This window comes from Acomys minous, assembly GCF_964271855.1.
Source record: "Acomys minous genome assembly, chromosome: 4".
NCBI lineage: Eukaryota > Metazoa > Chordata > Mammalia > Rodentia > Muridae > Acomys > Acomys minous.
The window spans coordinates 110,394,197-110,415,926 of record NC_140486.1 but is presented as its reverse complement, the minus strand read 5'-3'; the positions used below and the strand labels follow the sequence as shown (position 1 = coordinate 110,415,926).

At 38.3% G+C, this 21,730-nt stretch overlaps 2 protein-coding genes across 5 annotated transcripts in view; one reads left to right on the top strand and one right to left on the bottom strand.

Moving 5' to 3' along the window:
- PSMD1 (proteasome 26S subunit, non-ATPase 1) overlaps nt 1-21,730 on the bottom strand; it is a 78,887-nt gene that overhangs the window by 30,514 nt on the left and 26,643 nt on the right. Inside the window, exons 15-16 of the mRNA XM_084779160.1 lie at nt 20,982-21,077; nt 19,037-19,101 (exon numbers count right to left, since the gene is read on the bottom strand). Coding sequence (XP_084635286.1) covers nt 19,037-19,101; nt 20,982-21,077 — 161 coding nt within the window. The remainder of the gene's footprint in view (nt 1-19,036; nt 19,102-20,981; nt 21,078-21,730) is intronic.
- HTR2B (5-hydroxytryptamine receptor 2B) lies at nt 31-15,187 on the top strand. Of its 4 annotated transcripts, none has more exons than XM_084779188.1 (4): nt 31-2,632; nt 3,534-4,100; nt 12,341-12,541; nt 14,204-15,187. In XM_084779188.1, exons 2-4 carry the CDS (start codon nt 3,752-3,754, stop codon nt 15,091-15,093), a joined length of 1,440 nt encoding a protein of 479 aa, XP_084635314.1. In that variant the 5' UTR covers nt 31-2,632; nt 3,534-3,751; the 3' UTR covers nt 15,094-15,187. The 4 variants fall into 4 exon arrangements, with proteins under 4 accessions (XP_084635314.1, XP_084635312.1, XP_084635313.1 ...); XM_084779186.1 differs by having other exon boundaries at nt 3,518-4,100; XM_084779187.1 differs by having other exon boundaries at nt 3,407-4,100.

Sequence of the window (21,730 nt, the reverse complement as noted above, 5' to 3'; positions counted from 1 at the left end):
CTTTCAGGCCAAGTCCCCACACTTTGTTTTCCTTCCTCCCTATTAGTACATATTCACTGTAAAATTTCTCAGTCCCATTCTATCTTCATGCATGTGTATAATGCACTTTGACTTGTTGACCTTTCCATCACTTTTAGTAGAAAACCACCTGAAAAAGGACACAACTTGGATGTAAGCATTTCGTTTTGTTTTCAAGACAGGGGTTCTCTATGTAGCCTTGGCTATCCTGGATTTGGTTTGTAAACTAGGCTGGCCTTGAACTCACACTGAGTGCTGGGATTAAAGGTGCATCCACCACGCTCAGCAACTTAAGCATTTTGTTTTTCAAATGGAATTACTATTTTATGAGATTTAGAAAAAATAAATCTGCCTGGGGACATAAACACTAGGAAGCTGTTACAAGGCTTATTATCTAACTGCAGTTAAAAGTGAAATTGGTAGTGAGAGCTGGAAATGCATAAACCCTTTAAAAATAAACCTGCCAGTTTCAGTCTAATAACATTCCAGCTGTGACACATTCTTTAGAAAACACAAGTATTTAGACAAGGAAAGAGCCTTTAATAAACTAGCTTAGGCATTTAATCTCTTCTAAAGAGCACAATAAAGCTGTAAGCTCTTCATAGGGTTGTCAGTGTTTCAGCAGACAGCTCTACATGGACAAAGGAGTACCTAAGCAGTGATTGCAATGCAAAAAACACACTGAACATACAACTTGTACACAGTCATCTTTGCACACACACATGTGTATATAATGATTAAAAGTAATAGTAAATGAAGTCATGATAAAATTGTGTAACTATTTTGCAATTTATAAAGAATCAAGAGATCTCAGCTGGGCTCAGTGGTGCACGTCTATAATCCCAGCACGCAGGGAGGGAGAGGCAGGAGGATATACGTGAGTTTGAGACCAGCCTAGTCTACAAAGTGAGTTCAGGACAGCCAAGGCTACAGAGAGAAACTCTGTCCTGAAAAAACCAAAACCAAAATAAAATAAAATCAAGAGATCTCAACACGATTAACAATGACTGCTAATACATCATGAAAACAGACTTTACATAAACCATCAGTCTTAGCTCTCAGCTAGGAAATAGACAAACAAATGGGGAGAGAAAAACTGAATCTGAATGCTATCAAATTTTTAGAGCCAATAATCAAAGTATAGGAAAAGGGGCCATTGAGGTGGCTCAGCAAATAAGGCACCTGCTGCTAAGCCTAACTACCGAGTTTGGGACCCAGATGATGGAAGAAGACAGGAGCAAGCTGTCTTCAGTGTTACAGTCCCTGATGAGGCACCAGAGCTCTGTAAACAACCTAATGAAACAACCTGCTAGGAAACAGATACAAAGACTCAGACACACGACAATAAAAGAGGGCAGCAGGGAAGAGGAAAAGGATGAGAGGGAGTGGGAAGAGGACAAGAGAGAATAAGGATGTGAAATATGCACACGCATGAAAACATCTTAATACCAACTACATACAGCCCATCTGTGATCTAGATGTAAAGAAGTACCTAAGCTTTGAGTAACCCTTTGACAAGGAAACACTAGGAATACTGGAGGGTTTTTTTTTCCCTCCCTCCCTAAGACAGGGTTTCTCTGAGGAGCCCTGGATGTCCTAGAACTCACTCTGTAGACTAGGGTAGCCTCTAACTCACCGAGATCTGCCTGCCCCTGCCTCCCAAGTGCGACACCATGGCCTATTAGAGTTTTAATATTAAGCCAGTTTTGCTATTTAGAGAAAATTTCTTTCTTTCTTTCTTTCTTTCTTTCTTTCTTTTTTTTTTTCCAAGACAGGGTTTCTCTGTGTAGCCTTGGCTGTCCTGGACTCGCTTTGTAGACCAGGCTAGCCTCGAACTCACAGAGAAAATTTCAAGAACATAATTGCTAAGACTTATACATTACTTTTCAGAAATAGGGCAGAAATGCATTTTTACTACACATTATACACCTTTCCCAATTAAAAATCTGTGGGAAAAGAAGTTGCCAATGAACCAGCTCCTAAATTCAGAGGCTATTTGAAAACAAGCAGTGACAAAGTTTCTGCCAAAATCTATGTATACAAGTAGCATGCAGATCTTTCTGTGCTTTTCTATATAAGGCTGAGACGTGAACTAATTAATTGTAGTCCACAGCAAAGGCATAAACTGGATGAGAATATTGTTTCATTGCTTAAAACTACAAGTGTGTGAACTGCAACATTGCAGTGGTGGAGAATCTCCATAAAATACATTCCAAAGTCTCTAGGTTTTATTGCTTGTGTCCTCAAAAGGGGAAAAACTGCCTAGGCTTAAATTCCAAATAAAATCATCTTATGCTAAAATAACAGTTTACTGTGTTTCCCACAAATATCAAAGAATAAGACTATCACCTGAAATAGGGTCATGAACTGGTTGGATCACAATTAACAAGTAGTTCTATGAATTACTGTGAATGCAGCTATATTCTAGTAATGACAGTATTAAAGAGGAAATAACCTCTCTGGCAGGCGTACAGCTGCACAACATATTTGTTTCACTGCTTACAAGTGCCAGTGCTGGAGGCTCAGCCTAAGTCAACGAGGGAGGATCTGTCAGGAGCAGTCCAGCTGAACAGACACAAGGACGGTACGCTTCGGAAAATCACAAACAGGAGAGGTGAGTAGTTAGCAAATAGATACGGAATGAACAGGTTTTTGTTGTTTCCACTTTAATCTTCAGGAGCTCTCTGGTCCCATAGTCTTTTACATCTACTCAGTGGTTTAAAATGTATACATATGAAGGGAATTTTAATATGGGATTTGTGAGTATATGCATAGATAACTTAATCTTCCCCTTAAAGTGCTTCTTAAGGGAACTGGGAAAAGTAAGGGGAACATAAGTACTTAAAAAAGAACTGGTACAAATTTGGCAGACTTACGTGATTACATCTAGACTCTTGTAGAAAGACGCAATTACTACTAAAATCAAGTATTTAGCTAGTAATACTTCATACTAACTTTCTATCCAACTGAAGGAATCATAAAACAAGTCACTAAAAAGCATTTAACTCAACACCCAACAAACAAATGATTACATGTACAGACTCAGATTCTTAGCTGGTAAGCCCTTTCCTTAGACCTTAGGTGGGTTGGAGTCTTACTAGAGGGGCAATACTTACTGAAACCTTTACTTGAAACTATTTAGAGCTTTGATTCACTATTCTGTATTCACTTTCTCACGTTAAAGGAAAAAGTATCCAAGGGTCAGATAGCATGAAGTGTCTTATCTCTTTTATTATTACCTCTGTAGCAAATCAGAAATAGAGTATTTTTGTGGGCACTGGCTGCACTATCATAACTGCATACCAACCTATCAAAATAGGAGGGGTACTTAGTTAGTTCTAGGGTTTTTTACTGCTTTCTGGAAATAACACAATCTCTCTGTATCTAGGGAGAAACTCTGATATATAAGTTCAAATTCATCTCTTAAAATATGGGGGAAAAAGAGAAGAGAAACTAACATCTTTTTTCCCTTCCATATCTATTGGTGTCTTTCACCAAGTCTTGTGAAATCTCAGCCCTTAGAAAGACTGTAACTGTGGATGCCTTACCTGCAAACATGGGCAGATGTGCTACATTCCCATCGTGGAGAACCTGATTCTTTTTAAGAAGGAAGAAGTCAACCTTGGCTCTGTACATCTGGCATGGGTACAGGGCCTTGCCAAAGCAGCCGACCAGCTTAGCTACTGACCATGCTGACCCCTGGCTGGAACTGGACTGAAGCACAGATCGGCGAATGGCTTGCTCTTATAAAATGTCTGAACAAAGCACACTTCCTGAGCACATTTTACAGAATACATGTGATCACCTGGTTTTGTCTAACCACTCTGGATTAAAGACAGACTTAATAGAGGAGGAAATGCAGCTGACTGCCGAGGACCAGGGGAATAGAGTGCGCTGGGTGGCTCTGCTGATTCTTGTGGTGATAATACCCACAGTTGGTGGGAACATCCTTGTCATTCTGGCTGTCTCTCTGGAGAAAAGGCTGCAATATGCCACCAACTATTTTCTAATGTCCTTGGCGGTGGCTGACTTGCTGGTTGGATTGTTTGTGATGCCGACTGCCCTCTTGACAATCATGTTTGGTAAGTTCTCCCTTTGTTCCCGCCACTGAACCTAACTACTAAAGACATTCATTTGATCTTTATTTATTTATTTTTTAAAATAAAAGGTGGATGTGGATTAAAGACACAGAAGGGACTATTCCCTCATTTTTCCCCCTATAATTTGTAATAAATGTGAAAGGACACAAAAATAATTTCCTAGGGACAATTTTACCCCCTGTTAGCCATCTTATAAAATCATTAAGTTGCCAATATTCACAGATTCTGCATTAATTACCTAAAAATTGTAGTAAGTGAAAAACACACCTTTCAATCCCAGCACTCAGGAGGCAGAGGCAGGTGGATCACTGTGAGTTCGAGGCAAGCCTGATCTACAAAGTGAGTCCAGGACAGCTAGGGATACACACAGAGAAACCCTGTGTCAAAAAACCAAAAACACTCCTTTCAAAAAATTATTCATAAAAAAATTATGCATACTTTCCCTTCAACAAAGAAATCAATAACTAGGATTATTCTGAGACTTTAATAATAAAAATCACTGAATCCCAATTAAAATTAGGTTTTTAAAAAATTCCTCTTACAGCTTTTTCTAAGTTGAGTGCTCTGAACCTTGACAAAATTTTTACACATAACTCATGTTAAGATGTTTAGTTACACAAGGAAATGGTCTGGCTCACTATCTCAAGAGAAGATACATCTGTTTAAATTTTTATGGTATCTGACCATCTGTGTTCCCAATAAACCTGTAAGTTAATAAAGCAAGTAGAACAAATCCTGAGTTACTGTGATAATAAAAATAATAGTTTGACTTTCAGATTTTTGTTATAATAAAAAAAGACAGCAATATTAGAGTAGGCATAAGGAGTTTCTGCTGTATGTACATCATCCTCAGCTATGTGAGTAAACACAAATGATTTTGTTGAAGAATTATGAAGGCTCCTACTTTAAAGTCAGAATCAAAAGAGCATTTAATTAGTCAATGTTTGGTATATACTGATACCCTACTAATAAACAACTTAAAATATTAATGATCAGGCTGCTAATAATTGTATTTATATGTGGAGAATAAACACACAAGTTATAGAAGTAAAATGCACTAACCTAGAACACTCGCTTATTAAATTAAAAAGTGAAGAAAAACTGCTATCCAATTATTTTTATAAGAAATAAGAGAGAGAGAGAGAGAGATGAGGCATTGTGTCTTCATATAAAGTCAGATGGTGAGGAGTTAACATTCCCTATCACAAAGCCCTCCCCTCACCCAGCTTTAAAAAAGCAAACCAAGGTGGGATAAACAACAATGAATAAGCTTCTACTGCCTTAGTAGAGTCTCTAATCAGTGCTATTGTCTTTCTCTCCTTTCTCTTTCCTTTGGTAATTCTGTATCTTCTGAATAGCCTAATGGCACACGTTAACCACAAAGAGTAATAAGTAAATGACACCCTAACAACAATCCAAGCTCGAAAGAATGAAGTAAGGGTGATGTAGTGATATATGTAGAAAAAGCTCACAAGCATAAGATTCCAGTTGTCAACTCTATGCCCCTAACAACAGCTCAAAGCATAAAACCACTCTCTTGGTGCTTTGCTAGGCATAAAGAAAGTGTCAAAATGCTTTATCTTTGTTTTGCTAACACAAAATTTTAAATACTGAATAAAGAATTTTACAAAAGTAAACTGTAACTTGAAAGCTTGGTCTCCCATAAATGCCAAACATCTACTATATGCAAAATTCTGAGCTAAGTACGTAAATCACCAGGTTAGGTTAAGGAATTTTAATAGAGAAAAGTCTACAGTGTTCAAGTTAGCTCACAAAGACTTCACAAAGAGGTTTCAAGTAATAGGCATCCTATGGGCTGAAAAAAAATTGCTTAAACAGAAACTTGTTGCTTAAGATAATCTTAACAATAAAAAACAGCAAAACCCCAAACATTTCAACACAAAATATATTCTGTATACTTATGTCTTAACCTATAACCCAACTTAACAGCATTTCATTCTTCAAATACTTTTAAAACAAAGAACATAAAACATCTCATAATCCCAAACACTTTTGCTACCAGTAATTATGCTATACAAAGGAGCTATTAGACTGGGGGATGGGGAAGCAACCCAGAACTAACCTGGGAATATAACCATCATTTAAAATGTCATAGCATGAATTCATTATTTAAGACATATTCTACAGTAATCAAAAGGCAGAGGCCGGCAGATCGTTGTGATTTCAAGGCCAGGACAGCCAGAGCAACAGAAAAACCTCAGGAAACAAAACAAAACAAAACAAACAAAAAACCAATACCCATATTCTCTGAGACAGTGCATGTGGATACATGCTACCTTTGGAAAGCAACAAATGAATGTTCATAAGTTGGAAGTTATGCACAGTATAAGTGGGGACCTGGCTTTAGACTTTTAAAACACATTTGCATGAATTTTTGATAATTTTTAAAAGTAGCAATACATGGGAGATATTCAAAAGTGTTCTTGGTTATATAATAATAAAATATTAATTCCCATTATGAACAATCTACGCTGTTACAGGAACATTCAATGAAAGTGACTAAAAACTTTTATACAGTATTCTAGTAAAGTCAAACTTTAAAAAGAATGAGTTAAAAGTGGTCCTGGTGTTCTTAACTGGGGGATAGTTTATTCAAACATTTATTTGTGTAATATTTAATTCCATGTTGTTTGAGTTTCTGTTTTACCAAGATTATGAATCTCTTGACATGACACTTTTAGCTTTTCTGTCATTTTTTCTTTGAGAGTATTTGATATGACTTTTGCAGCTTGTTTTCTTTCTTTCTAGCTGTCTCATCTTTTATTCTTAAAATCCACAATCACAATACAACAGCTTTTAACACAAATTCTAAAAATGCCTACATTAGAAATACTTGGGCAGGGAAGTCTGAGGCAGAAGAACAGCAAACTGGATGCCTGAGAGCTACAAAGCAGGATCCTATCTCGACAACAAACTAACAAACAAGCACCACCTCCAAACCACAAGCCACTGGTGAGAATAGTCCATGGTAAAGTGGGTAAAGGTGGTTGGTGGGAAACCTGGGTTCATCCTCAAGATCCACATGGTGGAAGGAAAGAAATTACTCCTTCAAGTTATTCTCTGACTTTCACATATGGACCATGACCCATGCAAAGGTGCGCGCGCGCGCGCGCACACACACACACACACACACACACACACACACACACACAGAGTTTTTTATTTTATTTTGTATTTTCAAGATGTAGTTTCTCTGTGTAGACCTGGCTGTCCTTGAACTGAGGGGCCCACTTGCCTCTGCCTCTCGAGTGCAGTGGTTAAAGGCATGTGCCACCACACTGTGCTCCATTGTAACAAATGCTAATCCATGTTCTACAAGCCATAAAACACTGTCTTATTAGCTAACCCAGGAGATCTCACATGTTCAGATGAGAGGAAAACAAGACACACACACACACACACACACACACACACACACACACACACACACACACACACACCTCCCAAACAAAAATTACACAATAGCAATCAATGTAGAAGCTTTCTAAGAACTTATGTTTTGATCCATATTATCACTTCTTGAAATAACAGAAAAGCAGCAGAATTCTTTTGTTTAAACAAGAAGTTATTTAGGGCTGTCCCACAATAGTTTATTTCCTAAACTGTGTGTCTTTGTGAACCCTGTAGGCATAATCTTCTTGGAATGCCTTTAAAAACAATCTTTAAAGTTCTTAAAATAAGGGAAATATTTTATGACTCAGATTTATAGACTGATGCTAATTTTTTTTTAAACAAATAATGTTATTTAAGCTTTCTAAAGACTTGTCTAAAGGACAAGTAAGTTTCAGTTGTAGTGAATCTATCTCATCAAAGCAGGGCACCACCTCTGGTTAAAAAAAAACAAAACAAACAATAGATTTTTACAATAAATTAAAAAAAATTAAGTAACAACATATTCCTCCTCCAGGCAAAAGCATGGGCACAGCCCAGTTACAGTACACATAGGTTATTAATGTTTCAGTACAATAACTAATAACATAACAAAAACTTCAGTAAAAGACACTTTTATAATAATTTCAATGTAGCAGATAGATTTGTTCCTGCAGTGTTCTCTGGCTTCTTGAGGACAGGCTAATGTTCAAGATAGATGCACTGCCCTCTTGCTCTACTTGGACAGATAAAGACATTGGTTTTACACAGGTGAGCTGGCTTGTTTCTGAACATGCCTGTCTTCACTGCTGGTTTCATTGAAACCAGTAACAACAACTGTCATTTTCTGAGTGCTCTCTCTGTACCATAAACTGTTCCAAATATTTCACACACATTATTTTACTGTATTCCAAACTATAAATATGATATCATAGCAAGCTTATAAAACAGGTAATACTAGTGCTACTATAGACAAGACCTACAACAGGTCAACTAAATTGTCTGGTAGCAATATGTGGGGCTAGAGGACTGATTCTGGAATTCACATGCTCAGCCTTCATTATTTTGCTCTGCTTCTCAAACAGTGTCAATCCTACCAACCCAAAGCATCATATTCAGCACACGGGACTAACAACAAAGCCTACAGAATTTGGGGGGTGATGAGAAAGAACCCAGTATCTTTTCAATTAAAGATATATTCCATATTATGTGATAGAATACTTAGGTCCCAGCCTGTACTTGTACAGTCTTTGAGGTGAATGACTTATCTGTTTTTTGAGGAAGTTGCCTACTAAGTTGCTGAATCTTGCTGGGAGGCAAACAGAAACTTCATGTATATGGCCTTTACATTGTGCAGTTTCACATGAACAAAGAATTGTCCTACTAGCAGTTGAGTAAACTACAAACTAGACTGCTTTTGCTCCTCACATAATACTGCATGACATTTAATCTACAATTATTTGGGGTGCCCACAGAAATGTCACTATTCAAATGTTACTTTTCTCTAGTTTTCGTTCAAAGACAGTAAAGGAAGGAAGTTGAAAATGGGATTTGTGGGTTGGAGTACAGCTCAATGGCGAGCCCCTGCTTGGGGCTCTGGTTCAACTCAGGGTGGTAGTGGTGGTGGTAGGTGGGTAGTTCAAATTTGTTGTTTTGCCTTGTTTTTTAATTTTATGTGAGATCCCCAAGAAACAGTTATTAATTAGTCTATAAACCTAGTTAACTTCTCTTAGATTTTCTTTTCTTTTTAAACTTTAATCTTGGCTGTTTCACTTAATTACCACAAATTTAATTAATATCCAATCCAAATTCTGCTGAAAAGAGGTGGCACGTAATGCGCTACAATAGAAAACTGTGACCATAAATCAAACCCAATGTTTCCTGTATGCCACATGGGTACCCCACTACCAGATTATATTCCTGGTCCCTTTTGTGCTTTTTGAAATTGTACGTTTGTTTCAGAGACAGGATCTTGATGTGTTGTCAAGACTGGCTATCAGCTTACTATGTGGCTCAGGCAAGCCTGAAATTCTTCATTTTCTTGCCTTGATCTCCAAGTATTGGGATCACAAGCAAGCACCACCATAACTATAGATCTTTCTTGCACACACCCCCAATTTAGATTTTATTTTTCTTCTTATTTTATGTGTGTGTGTTTTGCCTACATGTATGTCTGTACATAATGGGTGTGCCTTGTATGTCTACATGTCTGTCTGTACATAATGGGTGTGCCTTGTATGTCTATATGTATGTCTGTACATAATGGGTGTGCCTTGTGCTCGCAGAGGCCAGGAAAAGGTGTCCGATCCCTGGAACTATGTCTACAGATGGCTGTGAGCTGCTGTGTAGGTGCTAGGAGTCAGAGCCAGGACCTCTGGAAAAGCAGGCAGGCTATTAACCCTGAACCATTCTCCAGCTCCCTTTCTTGCTTTTGATAAAAAGTTTCTATTAATGTAGTGCCCTTATGTTACTTTCATAAAAATGTCTATATATTAGTATTTCATGTTAGGTGTAATCTTGAAGATCCATTTCTGTTAATCGCTGCCCCCTCCTGAGACAGGGGTTCTTTGTGTAGCCTTTGCTGTCCTGGACTCTCTTTGGAGACTATATCTCTCTTAATCTCTTTTTTAAAAAATATTTATTTATCATACACACAGTGTTCTGCCTGCATGTACACGTGCACACGAGAAAAGGGAACCAGATCTCATCATAGGTGGTTATAAGCCACCATGTGGTTGCTGGGAATTGAATTCAAGACCTTTGGAAGAGCAGCCAGTACTCTTAACCTCTGAGCCATCTCTCCAGCCTAGCTCTCTTAATCTTTCATACCCTTGTTCTTTCTTAAAAATTCTATACTGCTGTTAGATATTTCTAATTAAAATAAGAACGTTCCAGTGATGCACTAATTTTAATTCCCACTTCGGCTACAAAGCTGGTGTTCATAAATATATTAATTTTGTTGGAAAATAAGGCTAACTAGGCTTCACAGGCTTAATTAAATCAGTACTGGAAGCTTTTCCTTTTAGCCTGTAATAAGGAATATTATGGGTCAAAGAGTCAGATTCCAAACACATGTATTTTTTATATGTCTTTTCTGTGGTTTCCTGTTCATGGCTACAAGATTTATGGCTAGAATTTTCCAGACCTTAACTTTCAAATGTTGAATACATAATTAAGAATAGCTAAGTAGGCAAGTTTAAATTAGTAGCAAAGTATTTTATTTTAAATGTTCTAAAGGGACTATGTGCACTTGAGGATAAAACACTGTAGCCAGGTGAGGCAGAAGGGTCATGTATTTTAGGCCAACTTGAGTCACATGGTGCTATCTCAAACAAAACAAGCCAAGAAACTCCCAAACCACAAAGCAAATGACGACGACAACAACAACCACAGCAACAGAATTTCAAGCAGAAATTTCAGTGGTAAAAATCTGTCTAGCATACCTCAGGTCCTGGCTTCCATCTCTAGCAACACTTCTGCTCTTGAGCATTTTTATTTTTGATTCAGGGTCTTGCCATGTTGCCCAGTTTGGATTTGGGCCTGGGGTCAAGTGATCCTTGCATGTCAGCCTCCATAGGTAGCTGGGACTATGGGGACTATAGGGTTACAGGATCCCACAGCTCAGAGATGAGTACTTTTAGATTTCACTACTCAGAGCTCAGAGTGTAGGGTATAGCTTCCCTTTGGCTTCCGCTTTGAAACTCTCTTAGTTGGTAGTTCTTTTCATTCTTACACTGTTTGCCTTTAATGTTAGGTGATCAAACGATACATATTAGTCTAAATCATCATTTTCCACTGCTGTCAGGGAAGTGGATGCTACAGCTAAGAAAAGTCAATTGCTTGGATTCTCCCTGTTTATAGGTCTCTCATGAGTTCCTTGTGTGCATACACTTGTATGGAGGTCAGAGGTCAATGGCGGGTATTGTCATCAATTGCTTTGCATCTTATTTGTTGAGAAAGGGTCTCAACTGAACCCAGAGCTCACTGATTTGACAAGGCTGGCCAGCATGTCCCAAGAACTCTAGTTTCTGTCCCTGTAGCACTCAGGGATGGTGGTGGTGGGTACAGGTGCAGACTGCACATCGGCTTTCTTAAAAATGGGTTTGGGGATCAGGTACTCATGCTTACACTTTACCAACTGAGCCTCCCCAGCTCATGAATGCTCTCTTCTACGACACACTCTTGAGTGCCCATCTCACACCAGTTAATCCAGAGATATCTTCTAAGACTTTCCAGAAAGTCTTCCTATAGAATAGATGTTTAAACTTTAATTTCCATACAGATCATGTGAGGATTTGGTTGACAGCATTCTAATACAATGCCTGAGTATATCAGAACCTAAGAGTCTGCTGTCTCAATCAATGCCCAAAGTGATATACATCCCAATTTATTATTTGTAATCAGAGTTCATAATGTTCTATAGAACGTTTTCTTTTTTTTTTCTTCTTTTGATAATATTAGATGAGGAGTTTATTAAATGAGCGGGGGGGGGGGGGGGGGGGGCTTGGGGACATGTAAGGGGAGGTACCCCAGAGAGAGACAGAGACTGAGAAAAAAAAGAAGGGAGAGAGGAAGAGAGAGCCACGAGGTGGGCCAGTGTCAGGGCCACCCTATAGAACGTTTTCAATTAATATTTTAAATTTGATACATGCTCTCCTCTATAAATTTATATTCAAAGATTTAATTACATCTGAATTGACTCATTTATAACATCAAGGACAGCTCGAGGGTCATTTTAAGAGGCTTAAAAATATGTACTGGCTTAAGAAAAAAAAAAGATTCAACTGAAAGTTGTCATTCTATAAGCAAAAAAAAATTTTTTTTTCTTTCAGAGGCTATATGGCCCCTCCCACTGGTCCTGTGTCCTGCTTGGTTATTCCTCGATGTTCTCTTTTCAACTGCCTCCATCATGCATCTCTGTGCTATTTCAGTGGATCGCTATATAGCCATCAAGAAGCCAATTCAGGCCAACCAGTGCAACTCCCGGGCTACTGTATTTATCAAGATTACAGTGGTATGGTTAATTTCAATAGGTATGTGGGGCATGACAAAGGTATGGGTAGAGTGTCCAGAATACCAAGTGTGGTACCTAGGAAAACTCAAAGGTCAAGACAATCCACTAATATCCAAGTAATTTCACATAATATTCACTGTTCAGCTTTTGAGCCATGCTGTCAGCAGGTAAGCCTATGTCTTCAGAATCAACCAGTGTTTACTGAGGTACCATCCCTCTTTGAACTTGATATTCAGGAAGCTTAAGCCTCTAAATGTTGATATCTGCCAACAAATCATTAAGGTCTAACTAGCATGAGGATTCTAGCTATCAAAGAAAAGCAGCAAAAAATAAAATCCATCTTAAAGCACATCTAACAGCACAAACGAGAGAAGGAAAAAGCCAACCACATCAAATTTTGTAAGCAGACATCAAAGACCATAAATTCACCCAGTAAGCTGGTGTCCCCATGTGTACAGATTAAAGCCAGTTAAATATCTACTTACTGTCTTAATTGTCAATTTTTTCAGATTTATTTATTATTAATTTATACAGTATTTTGCCTGCATGTACACCTACAGGCTAGAAGAGGGCACCAGATCTCATTAATGATGGTTGTGAGCTGCCACATAGTTGCTGAGAATTGAACTTAGGACCTTTTGGATGAATAGCCAGTGCTCTTAATCTCTCAGCCATCTCTCCAGCCCAACTGTCAAAAATTTAAGATAGATGTTAAGCTAGTGTTTAGAAATGATTTACTGAAAGATATCAATTTCCTTTAAACTGTTCTATCCTTCTGTATTCATCTTTTTAATTTCTGTTTTGTGTGTGGGTGCTTTCCCTCACAGATACATGTGCATCCTCTGTATGTCTAGTGCCTGAGGAGGCTAGGTGAGGGCACTGCAGTTTCAGCTGGCTGTGAGTGACTTCTCCAGTCTGCTGTCATCTTTAACACTCAAAGAGAGCTGCCATTAGCATGAATGAAGTGCAGAGTACACTCAAAGCTCTCCTAAGTTAGTACTAGAAAAATTTGCAGATTTGTAACAAATGAACTGATCAGGGGATTCACTGCTTCCCAGTAGAAAGAAAATATTTTTGAAGAGGAAAATAATTATAAGTCCTGAAATGTTAAAAGGGGAGAAAAAAGGAGCATTTTGTTTTCTCTAAAAAGTTAGAATTAAAAGTCAACAAATATCAAAAGATAAAACTGTTAGTGAAACTGTATAACAAAGATTATAGATAAATACATACCATTAAAAAAAAATTTTTTTTTAACTTCTGGAAATTTTATTGTTGCCTGTTTTTTGTTTGTTTAAAAGCCCTTGGCTGTCCTGGACTTGCTTTGTAGACCAGACTGGGCTCAAACTCTCAGAGATCCACCTGCTTCTGCCTCCAGGGTTCTGGGATTAAAGGCGTGTGCCACCATGCCTGACTTGTTACCATCTAAAAATTAAGACACCAAATCTCCCAATTCTAACTACTCTGGATATTGACATTATCTTCTGAATTTTTTTCAACCTGAAAAATAGCAGATTTGTTCAGTTAAATTCCATACATCAAAGGGTCTGCTGATAAATCCCTGACAGATTTGAAAATGTCGGTCTCAGTAATTATAATGCACTGTTAGCATAAACTCTCAAAACAACTAATCTAAGAACAACAGATTGTGAAAATGACTTGATTTATCTTACTTCTTCCTTAGGCATTGCCATCCCAATCCCTATTAAAGGGATAGAGAATGATGTGATTAATTCAAACAACATCACCTGTGAGCTGAAAAAGGACCGGTTTGGCAATTTCATGCTCTTTGGCTCACTGGCTGCTTTCTTTGCACCTCTTGCGATCATGATAGTCACCTACTTTCTCACTATTCACGCTTTACGAAAGAAAGCTTACTTGGTCAAAAACAAGCCACCTCAGCGCCTAACATGGTGGACCGTGTCCACAGTCTTCCAAAAGGAGGAATCATCCTTTTCATCGCCCGAAAAGGTGGCAATGCTGGATGGTTCTCACAAGGATAAAATTCTACCTAACTCAAGTGATGAAACACTTATGAGAAGAATGTCCTCAGTTGGAAAGAAATCAGCCCAAACCATTTCTAATGAACAGAGGGCCTCAAAGGTCCTTGGAATTGTGTTTTTTCTCTTTCTGCTTATGTGGTGCCCCTTTTTTATTACAAATATAACTTTAGCTTTGTGTGACTCCTGCAACCAGAGTACTCTCAAAACGCTCCTGGAAGTCTTTGTGTGGATAGGCTACATTTCCTCAGGGGTGAATCCTTTGATCTATACGCTCTTCAATAAGACATTTCGGGAAGCATTCGCCAGGTATATCACCTGTAATTACCGGGCCACAAAGTCAGTGAAAGCACTTAGGAAATGTTCCAGCACAAACTACTTCGGGAATTCAATGGTAGAAAACTCTAAAATTTTCACCAAACATGGAATTCGAAATGGGATCAATCCTGCCATGTACCAGAGTCCAATGAGGCTCCGAAGTTCAACCATTCAGTCGTCATCAATCCTTCTCCTAGATACACTTCTTAATGAAAATGATGGTGACAAAACTGAAGAGCAAGTCAGCTACGTATAGCAGAATGGGCAGTCCTCATCTAAATCAAGTAAGGTGATGAGCATGATGCAAGTGCACAAAAAAAAAAAAAAAAAAAAAAAGCACAGAACTAAAACTTATCTCCTAAAAGCAAGAGTTAAACTAAAGTTGTCCAGTCTCCTTATCTAAACAAAGTCAAACCATGGACAAAGCAATTTTGTATGGCTAAAACAGAAGCAATTCCTACTCTGGTTTTCAAATGAGATGAAATTAAATAAGCCAACAAATTTCAGTCTTAAAGTCAGTGTCACAAAATTTTCTAGTTCCTAATTATATGTAAAGTTGTGCTAAGAATGAAATAAAGAAAAATGTTAACTAAGATTTTTGTTTTGCTTTTTAATTAACTTATTTATTCACTTCATATCCCGATTATAGCCCCCTCTCTCCTCTCTTCCTGGCCCCACTCTCCCTCCCGTTTCCCCTCCCCTGTTCTTCAGAAAAGGGGAGGCCCCCCAATCCACCCAGCTCTCCGAGTTTTAAAAAGCATAAGGTAAACAACACTGATAGGACCAAAAGAGAAAAGCACTGAGTAAAACAATGGTTGCAAGGCTAGGAGGATGGTTCAGTGTTCACCTTGCAAGAATGAGGACCTGAGTGTGAGCCCCTGAGCCCATATAACAACCTGGGTACAGTGCTGCCTGCCTGCAATTCTACTGCTGGGGAGGCAGAGACAGGAGGATCCCCAAGCTTGCTGGCCAGCTGGCCCTGCTGAGCCAATGATTTTCCCCATCCCCAAACTGCAAAACCCCACAAAAACCCTGCCACATACTGAATCCCTTCCCCACAAGTACACATGTAAGACCCTGAAACCAAAACAAACAACAAAACCCTGGTGGTCATATCTGGAGGTAAGTGAACAGTGGTTCTAACGCAGATAGAGTTAAGTGCAGCCATCACCTTCCGCAGTCAGGAAGCTGTCCTGACAGAAGGCATGGAGAGGACTACAGTCAGGTGTCAGCAATGTAACGGACCACAGAGCGGAACTGTTAATAGGCATTTGATCAGCAGAGGCATGGCCACTGGAAGAGGAGGAGGAGAAAGCAAACAACACTGCCCTTAGGTATTTGAACCACATTATGCTCCTTAAAGGTACGAATCAACATGCTGAAACAGGAACGACGGAATCTCAAACCAGAGACCTAAACAGTACGTGATCTCATAAACGAAGGTTACATCTGCTTATGTTTATCCAATAATGTGGCTGAACTTTTGGCACAAATTTTTCATTTATTGTTTGTTATTTCACCTTGCACTGTTACAGCTGGAAATGAGTCCAGCCTGTACTGGACAGCTAACTAAATTTAGAAATGAAACTCAGTTTAACTGCACTTCAGTTTTTGTACCTACATTTGTGCCATTCTTAATAGGGTCAGTAAAGATAGTCAATTCTACTGACTGTTGATATATTTGTTCAGTGCTGCTCACACAAATGGTAAACAAATTTAGGCTGAGGTGGTGGCAATATCTCAGCTTTGCCAACTCAAGCTGACAGGCACTTACACTTCAAACTCTTGCTCTACCACTGAGTCTTTCCAGGCAATTGAGTTTAGGATAATTATCTTATAAAATGTACTGGCTTTGGAGAATCTCAGTGTAAGTAAACCAGACATATATGCCTTTAGTGGCAGAATCTTTTCCTAAAACATGGATCTTATGCACAGACCCCCAATACGTTACCTACATGTATGGACTCTCTATCATCTGCCAGGCAAAATATATCTCAAATTTTTAATTCATTTGTCATGAAAGCATTAGATACTTTCCTCTAGTGGTCTCAACAGTTTCAACAACATATGGATGTGTTAGTTCCGTTAAAAAAAATTTTATACTTCCTCATCCCCCAAAAAGAATAAAACAAACGAAAGCCAGACATAGACAAAAATTCTTTTGTTTTGGTTTGAAGTTGTAATCTGATGGGTCTGCCATGTTTAGATTTATACTCTTGTCATAACAACATAGTTATGCTATGATGCTATTCATCAAACCTAGGGCCTCATGAATACCAAGACAGGTGTTTCGTTTGTTTTTGTTTTTGTTTTGTTTTGTCTTCTGATACAGTGCTGAGGTCTAACTCGGGGTCTTGCAGATGGTAGGAAATTGCTCTTCCACTCAGTTACACCCCCAGTCCTGTTTTTATCACTGATCATAATCATTATAAACAAATGACAGCCTACAAATCTGGAGAAAGATGGAAAACAGTACAACTACATGATCTATCTTGTGAATAAAGAGAGTAATTCAGATGAGAATTTTACACAAAGATAACTTCATTTGAGAAAAAAATGAATAAATGATTTGGTATTCTTAGGCAATAAGCACTGCTTAAAAAGAAATAAATTCTTTAGACATTTAAGCTAAATGACACAGGGTCATCTAAAGAGCGACATCTAGCGACCGGAGAAATAGTACATGCCTGTAATCTTAGCACCTGGGAGGCTGAAGCAGCATGATTCTGAGTTTGAAGCCACCCTGGGCTATAAAGTCATAATGAGTTAGAAGCCAGTCTGGAGCAAGAATATGTCTCAAAAACCAAAATACAATTCTACTGGAGTAAAAGGAAAAGACAAAATGGAGGACCCTGGAAAGATGGCTCAGCAGTTAACAGCATTTGATGCTTTTGCAGAGGACTCAGGTTCCATTTCCAGCAATCACACCAGTGGCTCACAACTGCCTATAACTATAGTTCCAGAGGATATGATACCTGTTTCTAGCCTCTGTGGGCACTGCACACATGTGATGCACATATATACATGTAAAATACTTATACACATAAACTTAAAAAGAAAAAAATGGATCACATACTTGAAAGTGATAATGACACATGAGAAAACATGTAAGAATTTTAGATAAGACAAACACTACTCAAATATTAAAGGCAACAAGGAAACTTGAGAATAACAATATTCAAGGAAGACAGAGCTCTGAGAGAAACACGTGGTGGAGGAAGCTAGATTTACCATGAGTATTTGCAATCTGAGACTCATCATTTGGCTCCACAACAGTGTGAACTTTGCTAACTACTGTCAAATTTAATGTCCTTAGCTTAAAAATATGTATGTAATATGGGCCATAAGATGGCTCAGCAGGTAAAGTCACTTGCTGCCAAGCCTGATGATTTGAGTTGATCTGTGGGACACACATACTACAAGGAAAGAACTGACTCTCACAAGTTTTTCTTTCCCTTCCACATGTGTACTGTGGTATACACATGCTCACAGACATATATATATATATATATACACATACACAAATAAATAAATGTAACAAAACACTTAAAAAGAATAGCTATTGAGTTTTAAGTTCCTTTTATCTTTAAAAATAATAATTGGAGAAAATTCATTAAAGTAAAACTTAAAGAATTTTTTTTTAAGTCTAGTCCCTTAAAGTATCTGACCACACTTAATTTTCTTTATTTATAAAGAAGCTTTAGGCAAGATAGTCTCTTAATACTTCCTATCTCTTACCTCTTCAAGAACATATTCTGGAAACCAACTCATAAAGGCCCTTCAGTACGCCACACGCAGGCTTGCAACCTTAGCTACTTAGGAAGCGAGACAGGAGAATCACTTAAGCCTAAATTCAGAAGGAGCAAGCCTATAACTCATTTGACTTTCTAGCGCCACCTGCCTATCACAGTATGAAGAGCTTATTTACAAAAGATAGGCCGCAGGTGACACATGCTGCTGAAGCTGGGAATTTAGCGCATGTAGGAGCCACAGAAAACAGGGACAAAAAAACTTTAAAAAGGCACATGTTAAAGAAAACTGAACAGAAAAAAAATTTAATTCTCAAGCAACAACATTATTCTTTTTCAGATCACAGAGCCAACCCTACTGTTCTCACTTTGAACTTCAATATGGTCAAGTATTTTAGTTTCTATTTAAGAAATGAAATACAAACATAATCTGAAGCTAGAAATTATTACCTGAATAAAATGAAGCCAAGTGACTCTACTGCTGCTCTCCTGACATCATCATTAACATCACTTACCTAGGGGAGAACATTTAAGATGATTATAACAAACATTCTATTAATAAGCTGATACAAATTCCCCATCACTCAAATGTAAATTAGGTCTTAATGATATTTCTTCAGTAAGTCTTTCTCCTTAGTATATCAAACATATTATATACCTCAAGTATATACAGTAAATACATTTAAGAAATGATGACACATGCAGTTTTAAAGTCTTTCCTGGCAGAGGAAGGTACATCTCTGTGAGCCTGAGGCCAATATGAAGTTCAAAACTAGCCAGGGCTACAGAGTGAGACCATCTCAAAAAATAAAATAAAAACAAAAAGACACTCTTTCCTTAATTCAGAAAAAAATAAATCTAAGAATTCTACTTTGAAGCTTAGATGCCTTTGTAGCCTGCTGAAGTTTAAGGTTCAGATCCCTTAAGACTAATTCTGCTGCATTATAGCTTTTGTGAGTTATAAAGAATGCCCAGGCATTCCTTCAATGTTGTTTCTTGACAGTATATCTTAAGATCAAGCAAAATACAAATATTTACAATATAACTCATCCTATGTTGACTGTGGTGGTCTGAGTGAAAATAGCCCCCAAAGGTTCATAGGGAGCAGCAATATTGGGAAGTGTCGCCTTGTTGGAAGGAAGTATGTCACTGGAATTGGTTTAAAATTGATAATCAATTTTAAATCTTTCTGCATTGGAAGTGATGTCATTTTTCCCTTATCCCAGAGTCAAGATGATAGAAATTCACTAAGTTATATGTGGAATGAGAATTATTTGAGCTAGCAACATTATTCTTTTTCTGTTTTGTTTTGTTTTGTTTTGTTTTATCTTTATTTATTTTATGTCTATGAGTGCTCTATCTGCATGTACATCTGCATGTCAGAAGAGGGCATAAGAGGGTATAGATGGTTGTGAGCCACCATGTGGTTGCTGGGAATTGAACTCAGGACCTCTGGAAAAGCAGGCAGTGCTCTTAACTGCTGAGCTATCTCTCCAGTCTGGCAACATTATTCTTAATAAATTACAATGAGTTTGAGAAGACTGTGGAAAAACCTGTTGGAAAGCATGGGCATCCGATTTGCTGTACAGGAGATCTCTTGATATAGAGCATGCTCCCGTTAGTGGCACCTAAAGCTAATTTCACTGGCTAGAAGAGTAGTTTCTTGATGGTCTTTAGATTTGCCTATCTCAGGATGACCAAATACTCTCACATGGTATTGTCTCTTAAAAAAGAGGATGCTAGCCAGGCGGTGGTGGTGTACGCCTTTAATCCCAGCACTCAGGAGGCAGAGGCAGGCACATCTCTGTAAGTTAGAGGCCATCCTGATCTACAAAGTGAGTCCAGGTCAGGCAAGGAAACACTGAGAAATCCTGTCTCGAAAAAACAAAAACAAAAACAAACAAACAAACAAAAGGATGCTAACTGGGGGTGATGGGGCACACATGTAATCCCAGTACTTGGGGAGGCAGAGTCAGGTGGATCTCTGTGAGTTCAAGGATAGCCTGGCTAAAAAGCAAGTCCAGGACTGCCAAGGCTACACAGAGAAACCCTGCCTTGAAATAAAGGAAAAAAAGAAAAAAGGAAAAAACAAAGCAAAACCAAAAACCCAACAGGGATCCCCTTTGGGGTGGAGTTTCAGGAACCACACCTAATTGGTTTTGAAGCGTATTCATGCTGACATAGTACTGTTCTATTCTATTGCATCCTGAAAATGTACTGTTGAATTATGGACTAGTGTGTCCAGTGGTCCAGTGAATAAAAATCTGAACTTGAGACCACTAGTGATAGTCATATATATGATGCTCATATATACAGTGCATGTGACCTATACCTCTATTGACTACCTGGAAACTTTCTCTTCCACTTCACCCCTGAAAAAAATCAGAGTACTTACAGCAACATGTAGCAGGCGTCTAATAGCTTTGTTGTTACCAGAGCCACAGTAAGCCATGGCTACAGTATACATTCCAGATCTTCGAAGAATTGGGTCCTGAGAAAGAACAGTTCCAATTAGTCCTCAACTCACTTTCAAGAGTGGCTGTTGCTGGGCACTGTGAAGCAGGCTGTGGTCCCAACTGTCTGGGAGACTCAGGTGGGAGATTTGCTTGAGTCCACCTGTTACAGGACAGCCTGGGCAATGCAGTAAAACCTCCTCTAAAAACAAACACTTCACCCTCTAAAACAGCAACAACTGCTATTAAATAACAGGCATAGTGTACAAATACCAGGCAGACTTGTTTAATGTAGGAACCATAAACCTTAAAACAATTTATTTGTGATTGGTAGTTTTCAAAAGTGAATAGGGAAAATAAACCCTTAATAAAGGAAGGTTCTTAACTCCTAATGTTCTCTGCAATTATTTCTATCCTGCCATTTACTTTCTGGGAAGTACAAAGTCAAGTTAATGTCAATACACACAACTATATGAAATTGACTCCCACTTAGGAAAAAACCTAAGAAGAGAATCCTATTTCTATTTTTGTTGTTATTTTTGAAATAGAGTTTCTTTGTGTATTCCTGGCTGTCCTGAAACTCACTGTGTAGACTAGGCCAGCCTCGAACTCACAGAGAATCCTGTGCCTCAGCCTCCTTAGTGCTGGAATTAAAGGTATGAGCCACTACTATTTTCTAATTCACTTTTTC

Excerpts from the sequence above, each read along its gene's own strand:
- HTR2B (XM_084779188.1), top strand. The coding sequence starts at position 3,752 with ATGGCTTGCTCTTATAAAATGTCTGAACAAAGCACACTTCCTGAGCAC. Across the intron at positions 4,101-12,340 it reads CCTCTTGACAATCATGTTTG|AGGCTATATGGCCCCTCCCA; the intron begins GTAAGTTCTCCC and ends TTTTTCTTTCAG. Across the intron at positions 12,542-14,203 it reads GGTATGGTTAATTTCAATAG|GCATTGCCATCCCAATCCCT; the intron begins GTATGTGGGGCA and ends CTTCTTCCTTAG.